The following is a 24,384-nucleotide window of genomic DNA, read 5'->3' as shown; positions in this document are numbered from 1 at the left end:
TTCAAAAATCACAACCAGACCTGAACCGGCCCGCGGGTCTTTAAGCCTGAACCCAACCCGGCCTGACACACCAGCATGAATTGTCCGTCCGTACCGACCCGACCGACCGATACATTTCCCCATTGATCGAAGCGCGGTGTAGAACCTGATAATGTAATAAATCCCCGGTAATGTAATAACGTGCATTTCCCAATAATGTAATACACTTTTTACCAATAATGTAATAAAGTATTACATTAATGGGAGGTTATTACATTATCAGGTTAGCCTTCATTTCGCAGGTCCTGATAATGTAATAATTCCCCAATATTGTAATAATTTAACAGACCACCCGTTACTTGGGTTCTAGTGGTGATAGTGTGTAAACAACGCAAGCTCGAGAGCTCTAGTGCCACCAACAGGACAAAGTTGGACATGCATGTATGTACATTAACTTTTGACTTGTTCATCCGTTTTTCACAAACGATGTATCACTGGAATCCTTGGGCCAAGCCGAGTTCAACGCATCCTTAATGTTTTTTTCGGCCATATTGGATTTTCTGCCATCTTTAAATTGGTCCATAACTTTTAAAGGCTTCTCTTGTCACACATTTTGTGTAATCTTCTCAAAACATTGTTCAGATGATCTTCAGACCATGCCACACGAATGCATTCAACATCTTGAAATTCAAAGGCACTTGGCCGTGGCAGCCAATCAAACATGACGTTGAGGTCACCAAACAGGAAGTAAGCCAATTTCTCTGAAAGCCTTTAACATATTTAACCAAACTTTATTACAGTTATTACATTATAAGGTTTTATTACATTTTCAGATGACTCAAGTGCAAATTTTTATTACATTATGGGGGTTATTACATTATATGGGATATATTGCATTATCAGGTACTACACGCTGTGTTTAATTTGCAGCCGGAGTGGGTGCTGCGCTAAATTTGCCCTTTGTTCATTGGGCATCATCCGCAACTGGTTATGAGATGCAGCAAAGATAAACACCAAATATATCATTTGGAAGAGTAGGCCCGTTGAGGTCTATTAAATGTTGTCTTGATTAGCAAAATTAAATCCTATTACAAAATTAAGAGTATTATTTGTCTTGTACTGTATGTGGCAATAGTTCAAGCTATGGTATAAAACAACTCTGTCATCCCTCTATTTATGACCTGCAAACACATTTTGTTTAAAGAATATTTGTTGTTTAAATTTTGTTTTTAAAAAGAAATGTGTTTATCCAAGAGCAGCAAAAGCAGGCACAAGCAAAGCACACACCAGTATCTAAGCAATCAGGAATGGTGTTTCCTCTCAATAGAATAGTTCAGATGTTTAAATTTTGCAAAAGGTCAATTTTTTCTTTCTTTTTTTGAATATTGGGTAATTGGTATGAAGGGTGTTTCTGCTTATAGGCCAAGCCATAGGTCGGGTCGGCAAATGCCCAGGTTTCTTTTGTCAAGCCTACATGGGAGCCTTTAGGTGATCAGCACCTCCTCCTCCTCCAGCACTAATCACAGACACCTGTGCCTAATCTCAAACCTGACCATGTTTATTGTTTTATTTGTTTATGATAATCTCCCTGTTTTTTATTAACTATGACGTGTGCTGCTGCCCTTCTTCGCCAGATTACCCTTGTGAAAGAGGTCTTGATATCAATCTGTTGTTTATCTGTTGAAATAAAGGTAGGGTTTGGCTACATGGGAGTTGCAGGTTCAGTAAAAAGGTCAGAGTAGTCACAACAAAGGTAATCAGCACCTCCTCCTTCTCCAGCACTAATCACAGACACCTGTGCCTCATCTCAAACCTGACCATGTTCATTGCTCTAACTGCCAGTGTAAAAAAGTCTTGGCTCCTGGAAGCTCGCTGTGGTCTGAGGCTTGATTCTCAGTCAGTGTCAGGATGAGAGTCGTCTGGTTTCAGCGCTCAGTCTTCATGTTAGTGGGAATTGCACTTGTACTTAATCTGGGCATATTTCTGAAACCTGGGACAGAAAAGGAGCTGGACACATCGCAACTGATCAAGAGGTCTTCTGACCTGGAGATGAGTATCAGCAAACTGCGTGAGTAGAAGAGACAGTTTACTTGTCTTTAATAAGTTACTTTTCCATTGCAGCCTATACCAGTGATGGCAACATCAGGCCTCAGGGCCCTGAATAAACTGTGGTCAAATCAGCTGCTCTTAAATGTGAAGTGTCCCAATTTTTTTAATGAATAGTTTTAATTTTATTGGATAAATTACCTGTTGACGGCCACACAGTTGGTGTAGTGGTTATAACTCTTGCCTTTGCCACAGGGACCAGCCGCCGATAGCTGTAGAGGATTTTTGCATTATTTGGAGCAAAGTTCAAGTTCAAATCCCACCTCACCCAAAGGTAACGTCCTGAATTTAGTTCATAATACTTTTCTACAATGTGTGTTCAAGGAAATTACGTTTAGCATGTAAAGTGAATCAGAGTGCTGCAAAAAATATAAGAAAACAATAAAACTTTAATGATGATACTGAGATGATAGACCTTAATTTACCGCTACTTCCTTTATTGTTATTAAATATAATAATATTGCCTTTACATTCTGGTTTTGGGAAAGATTGAACTCAACCTCATTACAATAATGATAAACTTATTTCTGTAGAATATTTCATGAATAAAGTCACACAATGTTAAGCTGGTAATCAAGAAAAAAGCCTGACATAGTATTGTATCACTATACAAATGTAGAGATGTGTAAGTGCACATCTTAGCTTATCAACCTGTGGACATAAAAACATTTGATTGTTTATTAGGGTTCGAGCAACAAGGTTGCGCAAGAACCCTATTGAAACTGTAAGTCTTCTTCTTCTTCTTCTTCTTCTTCTTCTTCTTCTTCTTCTTCTTCTTCTTCTTCTTCTTCTTCTTCTTCTTCTTCTTCTTCTTCTTCTTCTTCTTCTTCTTCTTCTTCTTCTTCTTCTTCTTCCTCCAAATGAATCGTGTTTTACCTATTTTTTGCAGCCGCATCAGACCTGGTGTAAAATTGCGTATATAAGTGGTTCGGGGAATGTGCGTCAAAAAATGCAAGTGGCTGAACACTAACGCAAAAAACTTGTATTATACAACTGCTGTTGGGTTTAACGTACATGAACGAAACTCGGTACACACGTTCATTAGATGGGGACGGTCAAATCCTACCTGTGAATCCTACAGGAAGGCTGCCATCTTCTTTCTCGCAACACACAACGAAACTCTTATAACTTCACGATGGAAGGTCCAATCTTAACCAAACTTGCGATGATCGATGATGGGCCATTGCTGGAGATGTCTATGCAAAAACTGTCAAGTTTGAAAACATCGCCTCCTGGTGGGGCAGAAAACAAAAAAGTTCCTCTATGATTTTGGGAATAACTTTTACAGAGATTATCGTATTAAACTCAAAATTGGTGAAAACACTTAAAACACATGGTAGATGGTGCGTGCTGAATATGATGACACATCTTTTAATGGTGTTGCCATGGCAACAATGCAAAGTTGGATTTTTGCGACAAAAAGACAAACTCTCACAACTTTGCAAATCATGGTCCAATTGGTACCAAACTTGCTAGGATTGATGATTGTCCGGCCCAGAAGACGTCTGTATGAAAATATTCAATTTCCAAAACAGTGCCCCCTGGTGATGGCAGACAATATGACATTTGGTATTTGAATGAATAACTCCTACAGCTTTTGAGCGACCACCTTCAAACTTGGTGACGTCACTATGGACAAGTTGACAAGCTTAAGTTGCTAAAAGTTCTTTAAAATGTCGCATGGTGTACGAGATGGGGGCGCCAAATTTGCGGCAAATTCAGATTTTTCACGACAGACAACAGAACTCTTATAACTTCGCAATGGAAGGTCCGATCCCAACCAAACTTCCTATGATTGATGATGGGTAGTTGCTGAAGACGACTATGTTGCAGAAAATTCTTACATTCTTACAACAACGCCTCCTGGTGGTGGCGGAAAATACTAAAAAACTGTTACAACTTTGCCAATCCTGGTCCGATCTGAACCAAACCAGCTAGGATTGATGACAGTCCAGCCCTAAAGACGCCTGTATGAAAATATTCAATTTCAAAAACAGCGCCCCCTGGTGACGACTGACAGAATTTCACTTACAGTTTTTTTGGGATTGTTGTATCCACCCCAGACCCGTCCTGAACATGTCTGTAAAAGATGACCTCCCTACAGAAGTAGAACGCTCGAAACAGGAAGTAAAGTCTGACATTGTCCGATCTGCACAAAACTTGATATGTTAGTCAAGGGAACTTCCCTGAACACTTTTACGGACATGCCTTTCACCCAACAAGAAGTCGGCCATTGTAAACAGGAAGTGCCCTCTAACTCTGCACAGGGACGCCGCTGAAAATACCTAGGACTGCAAATAACTAGTACCGCGAGCGGTGAATGAACGGGAGATGAGCTAGAGGTGCGCGAGGTGACGTGGGCACACTTGCGAGCCCTCGAGCTACTAGTTTTTCATTATTATTATTATTATTATTATTATTATTATTATTATTATTATTATTATAAACCCTCTCAAGTAAATACAGCCATGATAATATTGGCAAGATATTTTATTTGAACACAAAACTGAATTATAAATACCAAAACAGATACCATGTCCAAAAACTAAAAATATAAAGTAACTACAATACACTGTGTACTACAAATATAAAGCCTATACATTATTGTTTGAACTACCACCAAATCTTGGGTCTCCTCTCCACATCTCCAATCTTAGGCTACGCAGACCTGAAAAAAACATTTATCTTACACACTGATGCTGCACAGGTAGGCCTGGGAGCAGTACTGTACCAGCACGGGCAGGGCAATCTACAGGTAGTAGCTATGGTTCTAGAACTTGGGCTAACTCACGCATTACTTTGTTTTTATGTGGGAAAGTGTATTGCGACGTAATGAGCTCCTCAAATTCTTTTTCTCAACCGTCAGTAACAACTCGAGCAGCTAGCATTTCAGCCAAGCAAGCTAGCATGGCCGCCGCGCCGGAGCTTCCAGACCCGGGGGGCAGAAGCGCCGGCAGCAGAGGCCACTCCAACCCAGTCACCATGATCGACCTTGAGGCTCTATTCTGCAAACAACGTGATAGCTTAAAAGCTGACATGGCTACCCCGATTCAACAGTTAACTGAATCTCTGATGCAGTCAGTGGATTCACTAGGTCAACAGGTGATGTCATTTAACAACCGTCTCACTAATACTGAAGTTAGGGCGAGTGAAAACTAAATGAAAATCACAGAGGATGGAAGCTGTTGTTAAGACCTTACAATCCCAAGCTAGGTGCTCCTGCCCCCAGCTATAGCCACTTACTTTGTGCCTATTGCACATTGTAGACATATAGTTATAGGAGCCCCATCTGCTTGGTGAGTGTTTAGTTCACAGATTTATGTCACATGGAAGTAACAGAGTCTATAGAGTCCCGCTGCTAGTTCTCATTCTTAGGACAAGCTTAGGGAGGTTTAGGGGTGTTTTTTTGTTCACTGTTCTAAGGGTTTTTGTGTTGGGGTACTGGGGTGGTAGATCCTACAGATTTGCTTTTATTTGTATTTTTGTTTGTGCATTTGTAACATTACGTCCTTCTACAAAGCAGTGTTTTTTCCTACCATGTACTTACAATTTTGTTTATGGCTAATACTACAAAAAAAGGGGTATCTTGTCTGAGATTTGTCTTTTGGAATGTTAAAGAGATCAATGGTCCAGTAAAAAGGGGTAGAGTATTTTCCCACTTAAAACATCTTAAAACAGAAATTGCTTTTTTACAGGAGACACATTTGATCGCTAAGGATCACCATAGGTTAAAGGCTTCATGGGTTGGCCAAAGTTTCCACTCCAACTTTAGTAGCAAAGCAAGGGGTACATGGTACAAAGGGCTCATTTCTGTTGATAAAAGTGAAGTTTGACCCTGGATTACTCAAGAAGTACTAAAGTAATAAAAGACACTTACAGACACTTACATAAAATATGATGTATGTAATCACTGAAGTAGAACGCAGTGTCCTACATTGATGTACACATGTAGGATATGATTGAATATGAAGAACGGGTGGCAATAACAAGATATTATCATGTGCATGCAAAACGTGAACAAAACAGATTTTGTTTTTGTATATTTAGAGGAAAAATTTATTTAATCATTAAGACTGTTTAAAATTGAACTCGGCAAATTTCTTCATGGAAATATTTTCAAACATGTATTAATATATAAAAAAACTAATTTGTTCTGTACCTGTCATTTTTGATTTCTCAAATTTCACGTAAAAAAAAAAGTCAGCGTACTTCAAACTATTGAGAAGAAACAAGATGCCATGCAGAAAATGCTTGAAGATGATGGAAAAAGACAAACAAGGAGTGCAGTGGACCAACAGCAGCCAGAGGTCCAGAAGCAGACTGAGCAGAAAGAACCACCTAAAGCAAAGATCCGAGAGCACAAAGAGGTGGCCAAAGCCGAAACATTTAAGAAACTGTACCCGGACTCTCCACTGTTCAGTGGACAGTGGGGACACAATCTGTCTGAGGTTGACCAAAAAGAGGCGCTGGCTCTGTTTAACATGTATGGATACAACGCTTTTCTCAGCGATCGACTTCCTCTAGATAGACCTCTTCCAGAAACCAGGGAACCAGGGTATAACTGTCATGATTGTTACATTCTTATCAGTGTTTAGTGATTATATCATTTAACTGTCTGTCTCTCAACAGATGTTTGAAAAGGACTTATCCAAAAGACCTGCCAAGTCTCGCAGTGGTGTTAATCTACCTGGATGAAGCTCTGTCTGTCATCAAAAGGGCCCTTTGCAGCATCATCAACCGCACTCCTAAAAACATACTAAAGGAGATAATAATGGTGGATGACAACAGCTCCAAAGGTTGGTTTTAAACCCATTTGGGAAAACCATAACTCAGTTTATATTCAGAACCTCTGATGCTGAGTTGCATTCAGTGTAAATGCACCTTTGGGATGAACTGGTTGGATTTTCATAGACAACGGTCAAGATCACTGAAACCTCAAATTAAAGTATTTTGACAGAAATATCTCCAAATACCACCAGGGAATCCTTTCAAATTTGGTACAAAAATTCACTTGGATTCAGGAATGAAGTTAATTGAAATTAAATGCAGTGTCAGAGAAATTATTTTTGAAGAACGTCTTCAAATGTGGTACTACATTGATTCAACTGGTCTCCTTTTTCATTCAGAAAATCTGAAGGGCGACCTGGACATGTATGTGAAGTCCCTTGAGCAAGAGAACCCAACTCTTAATATCACAAGAGTGCGGCACAACAAGCAGCGAGGGCTTTCATACGCCAGAGTCTCGGGGTTGAGAGCTGCGACTGCTGATGTGGTTGCCATTCTCGATGCACACATTGAAGTCCATGAGATGTGGTAAGAATGTGGCTAACATACAGCAATTTCTGTTCACGCTCATCACCATCACTGACAAATACCATTTTGAATACAAACTTCATAACTGTGAAAAGGGAGGAAATCACAGGTTCATGTTCCTATTTAAAGAACTTTTATTGCAAGTGATGTTTCAAGCAAAACAGTCTGAGGAAGAGCCTGTAGTGCTTGAAATGTCACTGGCAGCAATAATAATAACAATACACTTTATATGGGAGCTTTTAAGTTTGTGAATCATCTCTTTTTCAGCTGCCCAGTTTGGCCTGTGAGTGACCACTGAGCTGCTCAGACAGTCACAGTTTGTCAATAATAACAAAACCTCATCTTTATGGAGCTTTAATAACGGGAGTCTTGTCTCTCACCCCTTCCCCATATATAGGGCTGAACCCCTGCTGACACAAATCAAAGCTGACCGAACAGTGGTGGTGTCGCCAGTATTTGACAAAGTCAACTTTGATGAGCTCAGGGTTATTAAGTACATTCCATCAGCACACGCCTTTGACTGGGCTTTGTGGTGCATGTATGAGAGCTTCACGCCTGAATATTACAAGCTCAAAGACGGCTCACTACCTGGGAAGTAAGTTCAAAAAGGATCCTTTTTTCAGTAATGTATCATATCATGGTTCTTATTTCATTTAGGATAAAATTACATTTTGATTACCCAACTTTTCTACTTTTAAATGATCTAGTTTTTTTTCATGATCCAATTTTCACCGTTCTCTATAGAAGTCCATCTGTCATGGGGATCCTAGCTGCTGACAGGATGTTTCTTGGGGAAATTGGTGCCCTGGATGAAGGCATGAAGGTGTATGGTGGAGAAAATGTTGAGCTGGGAATACGTGTGAGTAAATTTCAATACTCTCTGACAAAACAAAATGGTGGACAGTACTTTTCCTATAAGAAAAAGACTACATTTTTGAATTGCTTATTCCTGTTTTCACTGGAGCTTTACTTAGGGGGTCATTTTTGGTGACTGATGACATTTTATTGAAGAATATAAAGTTAAAAAAACTTACTTTTTTCATGAAGGTGTGGACATGCGGAGGCAGTGTTGAAGTAGTTCCATGCTCCAAGATCGCCCATATTGAGAGGAGGCACAAGCCTTACCAGTTAGACCTAAGTTCTGTCATGAGGAGAAACGCCCTGAGGGTAGCAGAAATATGGATGGATGAATACAAACACAACATCAACCTGGCTTGGAACGTGCCATTTGAGGTACAGCAAAATGTAGTCAGCAGGAACAAAAATAATAACTAATGTTTCTTAATTAATTGTGCAGGTTAACCAACTGTAATAACTTCAAAATATACATTTTCCTTGTGATGCTACTAGCATAACATTCACATGAACATGAAACTCTATAAAGTGCTTACTGCGATTAAAACCAACTCAAAACACATATAATATAAAATAAAACGTATACAGACCTTGTGCGATCGTCAGCCAGGTGTTAAAACAAAAAACCACAAACGTGCTTGAGACTTCGTTTGCAGCCTTAATTGAACAACGTTTCTCTTTTTTTCCTACTTCCGGTATTTTACCCTTTCAAAATAAAAGAATCGCTTTTGAACAAATGCAAACTTGACACATCCAGGTATACGCCAGGTGCTGCATGTACAGAACCACATATTGTGACGGGCTGAGGATCTTGACCCCTTCCAGTTCGCCTACCAGGAACATGCTGCACTGGCATATTCCTACCTGGATGTGCCTGGTTCATATGTGAGGATCATGTTATTCGACTTCTTGAGCGCTTTCAACACCTTACAACCTCTACCAATCAGCGGTGGCAAGTGCACTGTTTTACGCTGTTAGCTGGGAAAGCAACATTTAGGTCATTTACATGTGCAGTTCTATTATAAGAGACAAATCATGCCAAGTTCTTTGCCTCTATAGAATCATGGAATTGACATTGGGGATGTGTCCGAGAGGAAAAAACTCAGAGAAAGGTTGAAGTGTAAACCTTTCAAATGGTACCTGGAAAACGTGTATCCCAAGTTGGATCCCTGGGACAACATACTTGGCTATGGAGGAGTAAGTTTACTTTTATTAATAGAACAATAGGCAGGAGTGTGAATCCATTATATACAGTTGCACTGGAAACACTGATTAATCTCCCTCTGACAGATGAAGAACCTTGATGCTGGCATGTGCATAGACCAAGGCCCAGTGCCAGGTCACACACCAATTGCCTACAACTGCTACTACTATAGTCCACAAGTATGTGACGCAGCTAAGGCGTGTTCATAATCTGCCTTTGCATCATTGTTGATGTTTTTTTTTTTTTTAACTGCTCATTCTTGTTTCTCACCATTTTGTCCTCAGATCACATATTACCGCGGGACTGGTGAGCTCTACATTGGTGGCATTAAAGCCCACAAGTACAATGACAACAGGTGTTTAACTGATCCTGGCAAAAATGAAACAAATCCTGGTCTTTACAACTGCAAAGAGGCCGTGCAGAAAGGAATGGGAATATACTGGGACTTTACTCAGGTAAAGATATGCTATTAAAACAAGCATACAGTTGAGGAAAATGTTGTAAAGGAGTTTTAGAAATTGTCAACAGTCTCTCATGTCTCAACCCCTGAAGTCAATGAATTCAGGATGATTTATAGATTATGATGCTCACTGTTGTCATTATGTGCTTGTTTACTTTTAAGTAGTAATGTGTTTAGTCACATATTCTTTTTCCAGGGCAAAGAACTGAGGAATAGAAGGACAGAAAGATGTCTGGAGATGAAAGATCACAAGCTTCTGATACAGGAATGCTCTGGCCAAAGATGGACAATCCAACACATAATCAAAGCTTTTTGAATTGGAAAAAAAAAAAGTACTTCTCTGCTCTTAGGTGATGGGCAAAAACTGAATGTTTGAAATGAAAATTATGGCAATTTAAATTGCCTCTTGTTTTGTATGGGAAAAGTAAGTATAAATATATTTTCTGGCTTTGTCTCTCCACAGGAAAATGTGTTACTAACCACCTTGTTAATTTTATAAATGATTAAAAATGTAGGTTTCAAATTGTGACAAATTCAGCTGATCCTATAACCTGTAGTAATAATACAAACATGCCTCATTTTTCGCCATTCTCATATGAGGGGGTTTTAGCTGGGACAGAAGCAAAACTTCTGAATATTCTTTCATATACAGTATTTCAGACTGTACATCACTATGTACCAAACTGCTTCTATAAAGATAGTATACAATCGCCACTAGTTGTTGGATCTTTGGTCATCCACTGATTTCAAAAATCACAACCAGACCTGAACCGGCCCACGGGTCATGAAGCCTGAACCCAACCCGGCCTGACACACCAGCATGAATTGTCCGTCCGAACCGACCCGACCGACCAATACATTTCCCCATTGATCGAAGCGCGGTGTAGAACCTGATAATGTAATAAATCCCCGGTAATGTAATAACCCCGATAATGTAATAAAAATGTGCACTTGAGTCCATTGAAAATGTAATAAAACCTGATAATGTAATACACTTTTTACCAATAATGTAATACACTTTTTACCAATAATGTAATAAAGTATTACATTAACGGGAGGTTATTACATTATCAGGTTATCCTTCATTTCGCAGGTCCTGATAATGTAATAATTCCCCAATATTGTAATAATTTAACAGCAGACCACCCGTTACTTGGGTTCAAGTGGTGATACCGTGTGTCAACGTAGGCTCGATTGACACACAGGACAAAGTTGGACATGCATGTATGTACATTAACTTTTGACTTGTTCATCCGTTTTTCACGAACAATGTATCACTGGAATCCTTGGGCCAAGCCGAGTTAAACGCATCCTTAATGTTTTTTTCGGCCATATTGGATTTTCTGCCATCTTTGATTTGATCCATAACCTTTTAAAGGCTTCTCTTGTCACACATTTTGTGTAATCTTCTCAAAACATTGTTCAGATGATCTTCAGACCATGCCACACGAATGCATTCAACATCTTAAAATTCAAAGGCCAATCAAACATGACGTTGAGGTCACCAAACAGGAAGTAAGCCAAAAAAAAAGTGTATTACATTATTGGGAAATACACTTTATTACATTATCGGGATGTTATTACATTATCAGGTTTTATTACATTTTCAGTGGACTCAAGTGCAAATTTTTATTACATTATCGTGGTTATTACATTATCAGGGATTTATTACATTATCAGGTTCTACACGCAGTGTTTTATTTGCAGCCGGAGCAGGTGCTGCGCAGTTAACAGTTAATAAGGCGCGACAGTCACATACTGTTGCACATTTGCCCTTTGTTCAGCATCTGGTTGAATTTCTCAAATTCATGTTTGGACTGATCAGTTGTCATGACATTCATTGAGGAACAGAAAATACTGATAGATGCAGCAAAGATAAACACCAAATATATCATTTGGAAGAGTAGGCCCGTTGAGGTCTATTAAATGTTGTCTTGATTAGCAAAATTAAATCCTATTACAAAATTAAGAGTATTATTTGTCTTGTACTGTATGTGGCAATAGTTCAAGCTATGGTATAAAACAACTCTGTCATCCCTCTATTTATGACCTGCAAACACATTTTGTTTAAAGAATATTTGCTGTTTAAATTTTGTTTTTAAAAAGAAATGTGTTTATCCAAGAGCAGCAAAAGCAGGCACAAGCAAAGCACACACCAGTATCTAAGCAATCAGGAATGGTGTTTCCTCTCAATAGAATAGTTCAGATGTATACATTTTGCAAAAGGTCAATTTTTTTCTTTCTTTTTTTGAATATTGGGTAATTGGTATGAAGGGTGTTTCTGCTTATAGGCCAAGCCATAGGTCGGGTCGGCAAATGCCCAGGTTTCTTTTGTCAAGCCTACATGGGAGCCTTTAGGTGATCAGCACCTCCTCCTCCTCCAGCACTAATCACAGACACCTGTGCCTAATCTCAAACCTGACCATGTTTATTGTTTTATTTGTTTATGATAATCTCCCTGTTTTTTATTAACTATGACGTGTGCTGCTGCCCTTCTTCGCCAGATTACCCTTGTGAAAGAGGTCTTGATATCAATCTGTTGTTTATCTGTTGAAATAAAGGTAGGGTTTGGCTACATGGGAGTTGCAGGTTCAGTAAAAAGGTCAGAGTAGTCACAACAAAGGTAATCAGCACCTCCTCCTCCTCCAGCACTAATCACAGACACCTGTGCCTCATCTCAAACCTGACCATGTTCATTGCTCTAACTGCCAGTGTAAAAAAGTCTTGGCTCCTGGAAGCTTGCTGTGGTCTGAGGCTTGATTCTCAGTCAGTGTCAGGATGAGAGTCATGTGGTTTCAGCGCTCAGTCTTCATGTTAGTGGGAATTGCACTTGTACTTAATCTGGGCATATTTCTGAAACCTGGGACAAAAAAGGAGCTGGACACATCGCAACTGATCAAGAGGTCTTCTGACCTGGAGATGAGCATCAGCAAACTGCGTGAGTAAAAGAGACAGTTTACGTGTCTTTAAAAAGTTACTTTTCCATTGCAGCCGTTTTAATTTTATTGGATAAATTACCTGTTGACGGCCACACAGTTGGTGTAGTGGTTAGCACTCTTGCCTTTGCCACGGGGACCAGCCGCCGATAGCTGTAGAGGATTTTTGCATTATTTGGAGCAAAGTTCAAGTTCAAATCCCACCTCACCCAAATGTAACGTCCTGAATTTAGTTCATAATACTTTTCTACAATGTGTGTTCAAGGAAATTACATTTGGCATTTAAAGTGAATCAGAGTGCTGCAAAAAATATGAGGAAACAATAAAACCTTAATGATGATACTGAGATAATAGACCTTAATATACCGCTACTTCCTTTATTGTTATTTAATATAATAATACTGCTTTTACATGCTGGTTGAACTCATTACAATAATGATAAACTTATTTCTGTAGAATATTTCATGAATAAAGTCACACAATGTTAAGCTGGTAATCAAGTAAAAAGACACTTTAAATTTCCCATTTAAAGTGTCTAAAAGCAGCTTTAAATACTTAGGTGTGCATATCTGCCGTAAGATGTCAGATCTCTATAAAAACAACTTTCCACCCCTAATCGACAAGCTTAAATCAGATCTGGAAAGATGGTGTAATTTACATATAACTTAAGCAGGCTGGGTAAATTGCATCAAAATGAAGGTGCTTCCACGTTTCCTGTATCTTTTCCAATGCTTGCCGATCTTTTTATCCAATTCCTTTTTTCGTGCTATAAACAAGGTAATTTCATCTTTTATATGGAAAGGCAAGACCGCCAGGATGAGGAGAGAGTTTTTACAAAGGTATAAGTCTGTTGGTGGTTTGTCACTCCCTGACCTAAGACTCTACTATTGGGCAGCTAACATAAGCAAAATTACTCTCTGGATTCGCAAACCTGAATTAATCTGGTGTAAACTAGAAGCTAAATCTTGCTCTACGTCACTCCTAGCTCTACTTACATCAAAATTTCCCTTTCAACCATCCCAATATACATGTAACCCAATTGTCGTCTCTACCCTTAAAGGCGGCATAGACCGGAAGCTCCAAGCGTTTGTGTGTGTATCTGCGTCATTACGTCGTTTATGCAACCCTAAGGTTTCAGAACAAAAAGTTCAGCCACTGCTGAGAAAATAGGGTTTTATTGTTTTCCTGGGCTCTGCGAAGCAGATCGGCACTTCCGTATGTTGATGTTGTCATCAGTATACATCACCACTCCTCTCACCACCGTAGCGCTGCCTGGTGCGGGCACTAGTCCGGGCACATCCAGTTGCGTACATTCAACTGCAGAAGAAGAACTACTCTCGTTGGAGCTGCTGAGATGCAGAGGATCCACTGTGCCAGAGGGGGAGCTGTGTATCTGAGAACTGGCCAACTAATTACGTCACTTCCAGGTACCTGGCCAATCACAGGACAGTGGGAAAGCCCTCGTTGGCTGGCCACACACAACACAGTCCACGTTCTGGGGGTGTGATTTTGGTCTGAAACAGCGCGGCTGACGAGAGCGTCAGTGAGGAGATATTTTGATCGGCTTGTTTGCAGCAACTAGGAGGTTTTTAACCATGAAAACAAGTTAATATATGTAAGTAGACCTCCATATATGTGCGATACAAGCATTCGATGTCACCTTTAAAATTTGGTTCCGATTTAGATGTACTTTTGGACTCAAAGGATTGTCTAATCACAGCCACATACATAACAATCATCTCTTCCTCCCTCCCAGCATTGATAATGCCTTTTCTCTATGGCAGAGCTCAGGCCTTGTCAGGCTAAGTGATCTCTATATTAACAATGTCTTCGCTAGCTTCAGCGAATTATGTGAAAAATGTAACCTTCCCAAGTCTCACCTATTCTGATAATTCCAGGTTCGTAACTTTGTTAAATCAAAGAGTACCTGTTTCCCCAATATCCCACCTAACTCAGTAATTGACTCAATTTTGGACATTCCCACAAATCAGAAAGGCCTTCTCTCAAAAATGTACACCTTTTAATATCCCATCTCAAAGAGACATCTCTTGATAAAATCAAGAAAGACTGGGAACAAGAACTTGGCAGGGTTATCGATGATGGTGACTGGAACTCAGCATTAATTTGTGTAAATAACAGTACATCTTGCTCCAGGCTTAATTTAATACAATTTAAGGTTGTCCATGGTATTTATTTTACCAATTCCCAACTTTCAAAAATGTATCCCAATGTCACAGACACATGTAATAGGTGTCACATGTCACCAGCGAACATGACCCACATGTTTTGGTCTTGTCCCCGTCTTCAAGCTTACTGGACGGATGTTTTTAAACATCTTGCAGAAGCACTAAATGTGAAATTGACGCCTTGTCCAGAATTGGCTATTTTTGGAGTATTATCAGACCATCAAACAATTAGGAAAAAAATTAAGGATAGTTTTGCCTTTGCTTCTTTATTAGCACATAGAAGAATTTTGTTGGAGTAGAAGGCACCAGTTGCCCCCAAAGCTTCGCTGTGGCTTAAGGACCTTATGCTGTACTTAGATCTGAAGAAAATTAAATACAATCTGAGGGGGACACCTGGAAAATTTGATTCAGTTTGGGGCTGCATGATTAGTTACATAGCTAGACTTAAGACACTACAGGACTAATGAATGATTTCTACCCTCTCTTAATTATCTGTGTACTTTTATATTTGTATGTCTGTTTACGCTAAGAAGGAAGGATGTGTGTTATTACTGATCGTAATAAAATTTTGTAGGATTGGGAGGGGCTGGGGGTGGGAGGGTATAAGTGGTTGTTTTTGAAAAAAGAAAAAGTCCCTATTTTTCATTGCATGTACTTTTGCCTGTCAAATTAATAAAAACATTAATAAAAAAAAATTTAAAAAAGGCAAACCGAAGAGACAGCCACGAGCACCCAAGTTGAGAACAGAGATCAATCACCCATACCAGCTAGTCTGAGTGGACTTCCTACATTTGGAGGAGTGTAGAGGTGGTTATGATTATATACTTGTGATAATGTACCACCAAACTGAGGGAGCGTAATGCAGACAACTGTGGCAGGGCATCAAGACCGTCACAGACTACAAAGCCACACCCCCACCCTGCCGAGACGACATCAGCTTCCTCAATGAGCTCAACAACTTCTTTGGGAGATTTGAAGCTCTGAACAACACCCCCGCGAGGAAAGCCACCCCCCACCTCGATGAACAGGCACTCAGGCTCGAAACCACTGCTGTATGGAGAGCCCTGAGAAAAGTTAACGCACGAGAAAGCATCTGGCACTGATAACATCCCAGGACGGCTGATCAAGGAGTGCGCAGACCAGCTGGCCTGCGTGCTCACAGACATCTTCAACACGTCACTGATCCAGGCCGTTGTCCCCCCATGCTTTAAGTCTGCCACGATCATCCCAGTGCCCAAGAAACCAACCATCACATGCCTTAATGACTTTCGCCCTGTTGCACTAACAACGACCATCATGAAGTGCTTCGAGCGGGTGGTCAAGGACCACATCATTTCCATACTGCCTCCATCATACGACCCGCTCCAGTTTGCGTACCAACCTAACCGCTCCACTGAGGACGCCATCTCCACTGCTCTCCATCTGAGCCTGGAGCACCCGGAGGACAAGAACACCCACGTGCGGATGGTGTTTCTGGACTTCAGCTCAGCATTCAACACGATCATCCCCCAGGACCTGGTACACAAACTGGGCCCACTGGGCCTCAACACCCCCCTGTGCAACTGGCTGCTGGACTTCCTCACCGACAGAACCCAGTCTGTCCGTGTGGGTAACAATACCTCAAGTGTCATCTCCCTGAGCACCGGTTCCCCACAGGCCTGTATCCTGAGTCCCCTGTTGTTCACCCTGATGACCCACGACTGTCGTCCCAGGTACAACACCAACCACATCCTAAAATATGCGGACGACACAACAGTTGTGGGCCTCATTCAGGAGGAAGTGCGACATCTGGTGGACTGGTGCAGGGTGAACAACCTGCTCCTGAGTGTTGACAAGACAAAAGAGATCATCGTCGACTTCAGAAGATCCCGTCCCAGCCATACACCACTTCTCATCAATGGCACAGCGGTGGAGGTCGTCAGCAGTACCAAGTTCCTGGGAGTTCACATCACAGACAACCTCAGCTGGACACTTCACACCACCTCCCTGGTGAAGAAAGCCCAGCAGTGCCTACACTTCCTGCGACGGATGAGAAGGGTGTCTCTCCCCCCTCCCATCCTCTCCACCTTCTACAGAGGGACCATCGAGAGCCTGCTGACCAGTGGCATCTCCGTCTGGTCTGGGAGCTGCAAGGCCTCCGACTGGAAGTCTCTGCAGAGGGTGGTGAGATCAGCGGAGAAGATCATTGGGACTCCACTCCCACCCATCCAGGACATTGCACACAAGCACTGCCTAACAAGGGCTCACTAGATCCTCACTGATCACACCCACCCCCACCATGGACTGTTCTCCCTGCTGGTGTCTGGCAGGAGGTTCCGCAGCATCCGCTGCAGAACAAACAGACTCAAAAATAGTTACTATACCCCCTGACACGATCTGTGCAATATTTAACTGTTATTTGTTCTGCTGCTTACAGATTTCATTCCTGTTTTTGTTGTTTTTTGCACTACTTTTATATATATTTATATACAAAAACACTTATTTATTTTACTAATCACAGTACACAATAATCTACCTCAATTCAATGCTATGTGTTGGTTTTTTATCTGCTTGCCAAGCAACGTAATTTCGTTGCCAGATTTCACTGCTGTTTAATGACAATAAAAGGAAGTCTAAGTCTAACTACCAACAAATCTGCTAAAACTGTGGCAGAAAAACTCTTTAATGATTTATTTAATGATCCCAGAAAAATTGCACCATGACTTGGAGAGAGAATTTCAGAACAAGCTGCTGCACCACTCCGGGGGTCTCATACCAGTGCTTATCACCCTCAGGTGAAATGGACAGACAGAAAGGTTTAACAGAAAGTTTTTGTCAATGTTAAGAACTCTCACAGAAGAACAAAACGTTGACCGGAAAAATCATCTCCCCAAGGTCATACACACTTATAACTGTACATCGAACAAGGCCACAGGCTACACTCCATTTTTTTTCTCCTGTTCGGCAGGCCACCCAGACTGCCAGAAGACCTGCTCTTCGTGGAAAGGTGACGACGATGGATGGCTGAGGCATATGACATTGCCTCCAGAAATGCTTCCAAGTCAGCAGACAGAGGCAAGCAGCAGTATGACAAGAGCATATGGTCCTGTGTTGCAAGTGGGCAGCCGTGTCCTGGTAAGAAATGTGTCTGTGACCACTGAGTCCACTGAGACTAGCTGGAATGGGTGATTGGTCTCTGCACTCAACTTGGGTGCTCGTGCCTGTCTCTTCGGTTTGCCTTTTTAAAAGCACTCGCACATATCCAGAGAGAATCCGCCAGAGCCATCAAGAGCCAGAAAGGGGAAAACAGTCCAGTGTTTGAGATGGAGCCAGAGAGTGGCAGGGGCAGTCACAAAATTAAAAACACATCTGTGAGTCAACAAACCACAAGAAATGGACAATGAGGGGGAATTTGATGATGATTTGTCTGCAATGACGCTCGTTTGGCCTGCTGCTAAACCTTTAAGCGCGCAAAGCATTTCCCACTGTTACTGAGTTTCACCCAAAAGCTGAAAAGGCTGTTGTAAAGTAGTGAGAGATGTTTCCAGGTGCTCAGGAGGGATATGAGGACAGAGCCCCCACAACTGCAGTGGAGGACATACCAGGGGATGTGGTTGTTTGCAGATAAAGTGGAGTGGGAGAATGATGTCCATGAGGTGGAGAATGTGAAGTCTCATCCAAGGAGACAGACGAGGCTGCCTCAGACTCTGACTCTTGGTCAACCAAATTGTGCACAAAGGGCAGTCTCTACAAAAGAAATATCTGTCAAAAAAACAGAATATGTATGGTTTTCATTATGTGTGTTTTGTAGTTTGAAAATGGTCAAATGTTTTAAAATGTAAGGGTCCTAGTAAGAGGGTAATACCTAAGCACTGAGAGGAGAGAACATAAATGTGCTTTGGCTCTTAGAATTGCTCTTAGAATTGCTAAGGGAAAAAATCCAGAGATCCATTCAAGAGTCTGTGGAGAATTCATGGTATCGCAATGTACATTTAAAAAGACTGATAAGATCAGGAGGACACATGACTACAGTGCATGGTAGTCTGAGTACCTCACAAACACATGGTTATGGCCAAAGGTTAGACTGCTAACATCCATTCCATTTCATTGCTGTCCATGTATTCATGTTTTGGGATAGATGGTATAGCAAAATGCCGGGACGCCATTTTTAAAGTGGGGGACAGTGTGAGAGATCCACTGAGTCAGTAAAAAGGGACCTCATCATTTTTTGTAGGTTGTTCCTTTACAAATAGGTGACAATATTTCATTTAATATTAATAAATATTGTTCATTCTAATAATAATATCGTTCACTTCGATTCACCTCATTGTTGTTGCTGAAAGTGAAGTTTGACCCTGGATTACTCAAGAAGTACTTTAATAATAAAAGACACTTACAGACACTGAAGACACTTACATAAAATATGATGTATGTGAGCACTGAAGTAGAACGCAGTGTCCTACATTGATGTACATATGTAGGATATGATTGAATATGAAGAACGGGTGGCAAAAACAAGATTTTATGTGCATGCAAAACGTGAACAAAACAGATTTTGTTTTTGTATATTTAGAGGAAAAATGTATTTGATCATTAAGACATTAATTGAACTTTGCAAATTTTTTCATGTAAATATTTTCAAACATGTATTTATATATAAAAAAACTAATTTATTCTGTACCTGTCATTCTTGATTTCTCAAATTTCACATGAAAAAAAGTCAGTGTACTTCAAACAATTGAAAAGAAACAAGATGCCATGCAGAAAATGCTTGAAGATGATGGAAAAAGACAAACAAGGAGTGCAGTGGACCAACAGCAGCCAGAGGTCCAGAAGCAGACTGAGCAGAAAGAACCACCTAAAGCAAAGATCCAAGAGCACAAAGAGGTGGCCAAAGCCGAAACATTTAAGAAACTGTACCCGGACTCTCCACTGTTCAGTGGACAGTGGGGACACAATCTGTCTGAGGTTGACCAAAAAGAGGCGCTGGCTCTGTTTAACATGTATGGATACAACGCTTTTCTCAGCGATCGACTTCCTCTAGATAGACCTCTTCCAGAAACCAGGGAACCAGGGTATAACTGTCATGATTGTTACATTCTTATCAGTGTTTAGTGATTATATCATTTAACTGTCTGTCTCTCAACAGATGTTTGAAAAGGACTTATCCAAAAGACCTGCCAAGTCTCGCAGTGGTGTTAATCTACCTGGATGAAGCTCTGTCTGTCATCAAAAGGGCCCTTTGCAGCATCATCAACCGCACTCCTAAAAACATACTAAAGGAGATAATAATGGTGGATGACAACAGCTCCAAAGGTTGGTTTTAAACCCATTTGGGAAAACCATAACTTAGTTTATATTCAGAACCTCTGATGCTGAGTTGCATTCAGTGTAAATGCACCTTTGGGATGAACTGGTTGGATTTTCATAGACAACGGTCAAGATCACTGAAACCTCAAATTAAAGTATTTTGACAGAAATATCTCCAAATACCACCAGGGAATCCTTTCAAATTTGGTACAAAAATTCACTTGGATTCAGGAATGAAGTTAATTGAAATTAAATGCAGTGTCAGAGAAATTATTTTTGAAGAACGTCTTCAAATGTGGTACTACATTGGATTCAACTGGTCTCCTTTTTCATTCAGAAAATCTGAAGGGCGACCTGGACATGTATGTGAAGTCCCTTGAGCAAGAGAACCCAACTCTTAATATCACGAGAGTGCGGCACAACAAGCAGCGAGGGCTTGCTTCTGCCAGAGTCTCGGGGTTGAGAGCTGCGACTGCTGATGTGGTTGCCATTCTCGATGCACACATTGAAGTCCATGAGATGTGGTAAGAATGTGGCTAACATACAGCAATTTCTGTTCACGCTCATCACCATCACTGACAAATGCCATTTTGAATACAAATTTCATAACTGTGAAAAGGGAGGAAATCACAGGTTCATGTTCCTATTTAAAGAACTTTTATTGCAAGTGATGTTTCAAGCAAAACAGTCTGAGGAAGAGCCTGTAGTGCTTGAAATGTCACTGGCAGCAATAATAATAATAATAATAACAATACACTTTAAATGGGAGCTTTTAAGTTTGTGAATTATCTCTTTTTCAGCTGCCCAGTTTGGCCTGTGTATGATCTCGCCAGTGACCACTGAGCTGCTCAGACAGTCACAGTTTGTCAATAATAACAAAACCTCATCTTTATGGAGCTTTAATGACGGGAGTCTTGTCTCTCACCCCTTCCCCATATATAGGGCTGAACCCCTGCTGACACAAATCAAAGCTGACCGAACAGTGGTGGTGTCGCCAGTGTTTGACAAAGTCAACTATGATGAGCTCAAGGTTATTAAGTACATTACATTAGCACACGCCTTTGACTGGGCTTTGTGGTGCATGTATGAGAGCTTCACGCCTGAATATTACAAGCTCAAAGACGGCTCACTACCTGGGAAGTAAGTTTGAAAGAAATCCTTTTTTCAGTAATGTATCATGTCATGGTTCTTATTTCATTTAGGATAAAATGACATTTTGATTACCCAACTTTTCTACTATTAAATGATCTATATTTTTTTTTTTTTTTTAATGATCCAATTTTCACCGTTCTCTATAGAAGTCCATCTGTCATGGGGATCCTAGCTGCTGACAGGATGTTTCTTGGGGAAATTGGCGCCCTGGATGAAGGCATGAAGGTGTATGGTGGAGAAAATGTTGAGCTGGGAATACGTGTGAGTAAATCTCCATACTCTCTGACAAAACAAAATGGGGGACAGTACTTTTCCTATAAGAAAAAGACTAGATTTTTGAATTGCTTATTCCTGTTTTCACTGGAGCTTTACTTAGGGGGTCATTTTTGGTGACTGATCACATTTTATTGAAGAATATAAAGTTAAAAAAACTTACTTTTTTCATGAAGGTGTGGACATGCGGAGGCAGTGTTGAAGTAGTTCCATGCTCCAAGATCGCCCACATTGAGAGGAGGCACAAGCCTTACCAGTTAGACCTAAGTTCTGTCATGAGGAGAAACGCCCTGAGGGTAGCAGAAATATGGATGGATGAATACAAACACAACATCAACCTGGCTTGGAACGTGCCATTTGAGGTACAGCAAAATGTAGTCCGCAGGAACAAAAATAATAACTAATGTTTCTAACTAATTAATTGTGCAGGTTAACCAACTGTAATAACTTCAAAATATACATTTTCCTTGTGATGCTACTAGCATAACATTCACATGAACATGAAACTCTATAAAGTGCTTACTGAGATTAAAACCAACTCAAAACACACATAATATAAAATAAAACGTATACAGACCTTGTGCGATCGTCAGCCAGGTGCTAAAACAAAAAAACACAAACCACAAACGTGCTTGAGACTGCGTTTGCAGCCTTAATTGAACAACGTTTCTCTTTTTTTCCTACTTCCGGTATTTTACCCTTTCAAAATAAAAGAATCGCTTTTGAACAAATGCGAACTTGACACATCCAGGTAGGAATACGCCAGTTTGCCTACCAGGAACATGCTGCACCGGCATATTCCTACCTGGATGTGCCTGGTTCATATGTGAGGATCATGTTATTCGACTTCTTGAGCACTTTCAACACCTTACAACCTCTACCAATCAGCGGTGGCAAGTGCACTGTTTTGCGCTGTTAGCTGGGAAAGCAACATTTAGGTCATTTACATGTGCAGTTCTAATATTACAGACAAATCACGCCAAGTTCTTTGCCTCTATAGAATCATGGAATTGACATTGGGGATGTGTCCGAGAGGAAAAAACTCAGAGAAAGGTTGAAGTGTAAACCTTTCAAATGGTACCTGGAAAACGTGTATCCCAAGTTGGATCCCTGGGACAACATACTTGGCTATGGAGGAGTAAGTTTACTTTTATTAATAGAACAATAGGCAGGAGTGTGAATCCATTATATACAGTTGCACTGAAAACACTGATTAAATCTCCCTCTGACAGATGAAGAACCTTGATGCTGGCATGTGCATAGACCAAGGCCCAGTGCCAGGTCACACACCAATTGCCTTCAACTGCTACTACTATAGTCCACAAGTACGTGACGCAGCTAAGGCGTGTTCATAATCTGCCTTTGCATCATTGTTGTTGATTTTTTTGGGTTTTTTTTAACTGGTCATTCTTGTTTCTGACCATCTTGTCTTCAGGTCACATATTACCGCGGGACTGGTGAGCTCTACATTGGTGGCATCAAAGCCCACAAGTACAATGACAACAGGTGTTTAACTGATCCTGGCAAAAATGAAACAAATCCTGGTCTTTACAACTGCAAAGAGGCCGTGCAGAAAGGAATGGGAATATACTGGGACTTTACTCAGGTAAAGATATTGATATTGTTATTAAAACAAGCATACAGTTGAGGAAAATGTTGTAAAGGAGTTTTAGAAATTGTCAACAGTCTCTCATGTCTCAACCCCCGAAGTCAATGAATTCAGGATGATTTATAGATTATGATGCTCACTGTTGTCATTATGTGCTTGTTAACTTTTAAGTAGTAATGTGTTTAATAGTCACACATATTCTTTTTCCAGGGCAAAGAACTGAGGAATAGAAGGACAGAAAGATGTCTGGAGATTAAAGATCGCAAGCTTCTGATACAGGAATGCTCTGGCCAAAGATGGACAATCCAACACATAATCAAAGCTTTTTGAATTGGAAAAAAAAAAAAGTACTTCTCTGCTCTTAGGTGATGGGCAAAAACTGAATGTTTGAAATGAAAATTATGGAAATTTAAATTGCCTCTTGTTTTGTATGGGAAAAGTAATTAAAAAATATATTTTCTGGCTTTGTCACTCCACAGGAAAATGCGTTACTAACCACCTTGTTAATTTTATAAATTATTAAAAATGTAGGTTTCAAATTGTGACAAATTCAGCCACATTTTCTGCTCTGAAATTCTGGGGGAGCCAAACACAAGGCACACATCCACGCTTTGATGTGGACCGGAGTCAGTGAATGTTGTGGTTTGTCAGTGTTTGTACAACATATTAATGTAAATGTACTGGTTATCAAACCTCCACATTGATAAACATATAAAGAAGTTATGCTTTCCTGGTCTGATCGCCACTAAAGTGTGTATGCGAGTGTGTGTGTCTTGTTGGCGAAGCTCTAGGTGTTTTCTTCCCGATGCATTGCAGCACACATTAGTGGGGAGCAAAGCGCTCAACTGGTTTAGCTCGTCTCCACTGTGCCTGCAACCTTACAGCAGGAGTCTGCTCTTATGGGACAAAGACTTCCCAACTAACGAGTAAACCAGGGACTAGTTTAGGAGCAGGTGCGATTACTCACGAGTGAACAGGTAAACTACTACGAAAGCATGGTGAAGGTTTGTGGCACTGGTGCC

At 40.6% G+C, this 24,384-nt stretch overlaps 2 protein-coding genes across 2 annotated transcripts; both read left to right on the top strand.

Annotated features, from left to right (window-relative positions):
- The first annotated feature begins 812 nt into the window (after positions 1–812).
- Positions 813–11,115, top strand: LOC131469638 (probable polypeptide N-acetylgalactosaminyltransferase 8). Its single transcript, XM_058644849.1, has 11 exons — positions 813–2,047; positions 6,286–6,640; positions 6,715–6,881; positions 7,212–7,398; positions 7,796–7,993; positions 8,143–8,257; positions 8,446–8,631; positions 9,313–9,450; positions 9,544–9,636; positions 9,742–9,912; positions 10,114–11,115. Exons 1-11 carry the CDS (start codon positions 1,888–1,890, stop codon positions 10,231–10,233), a joined length of 1,890 nt encoding a protein of 629 aa, XP_058500832.1. The 5' UTR covers positions 813–1,887; the 3' UTR covers positions 10,234–11,115.
- A 1,555-nt stretch (positions 11,116–12,670) lies between these two features.
- On the top strand, positions 12,671–24,091 carry LOC131469639 (probable polypeptide N-acetylgalactosaminyltransferase 8). The gene is made up of 11 exons (XM_058644850.1): positions 12,671–12,855; positions 19,739–20,093; positions 20,168–20,334; positions 20,666–20,852; positions 21,271–21,468; positions 21,627–21,741; positions 21,930–22,115; positions 22,754–22,891; positions 22,986–23,078; positions 23,189–23,359; positions 23,573–24,091. Exons 1-11 carry the CDS (start codon positions 12,696–12,698, stop codon positions 23,690–23,692), a joined length of 1,890 nt encoding a protein of 629 aa, XP_058500833.1. The 5' UTR covers positions 12,671–12,695; the 3' UTR covers positions 23,693–24,091.
- The last annotated feature ends 293 nt before the right edge of the window (positions 24,092–24,384 follow it).

Source organism: Solea solea, chromosome 12 (assembly GCF_958295425.1).
Source record: "Solea solea chromosome 12, fSolSol10.1, whole genome shotgun sequence".
Classification (NCBI taxonomy): domain Eukaryota; kingdom Metazoa; phylum Chordata; class Actinopteri; order Pleuronectiformes; family Soleidae; genus Solea; species Solea solea.
This window is presented reverse-complemented; position numbering and strand designations above follow the sequence as displayed.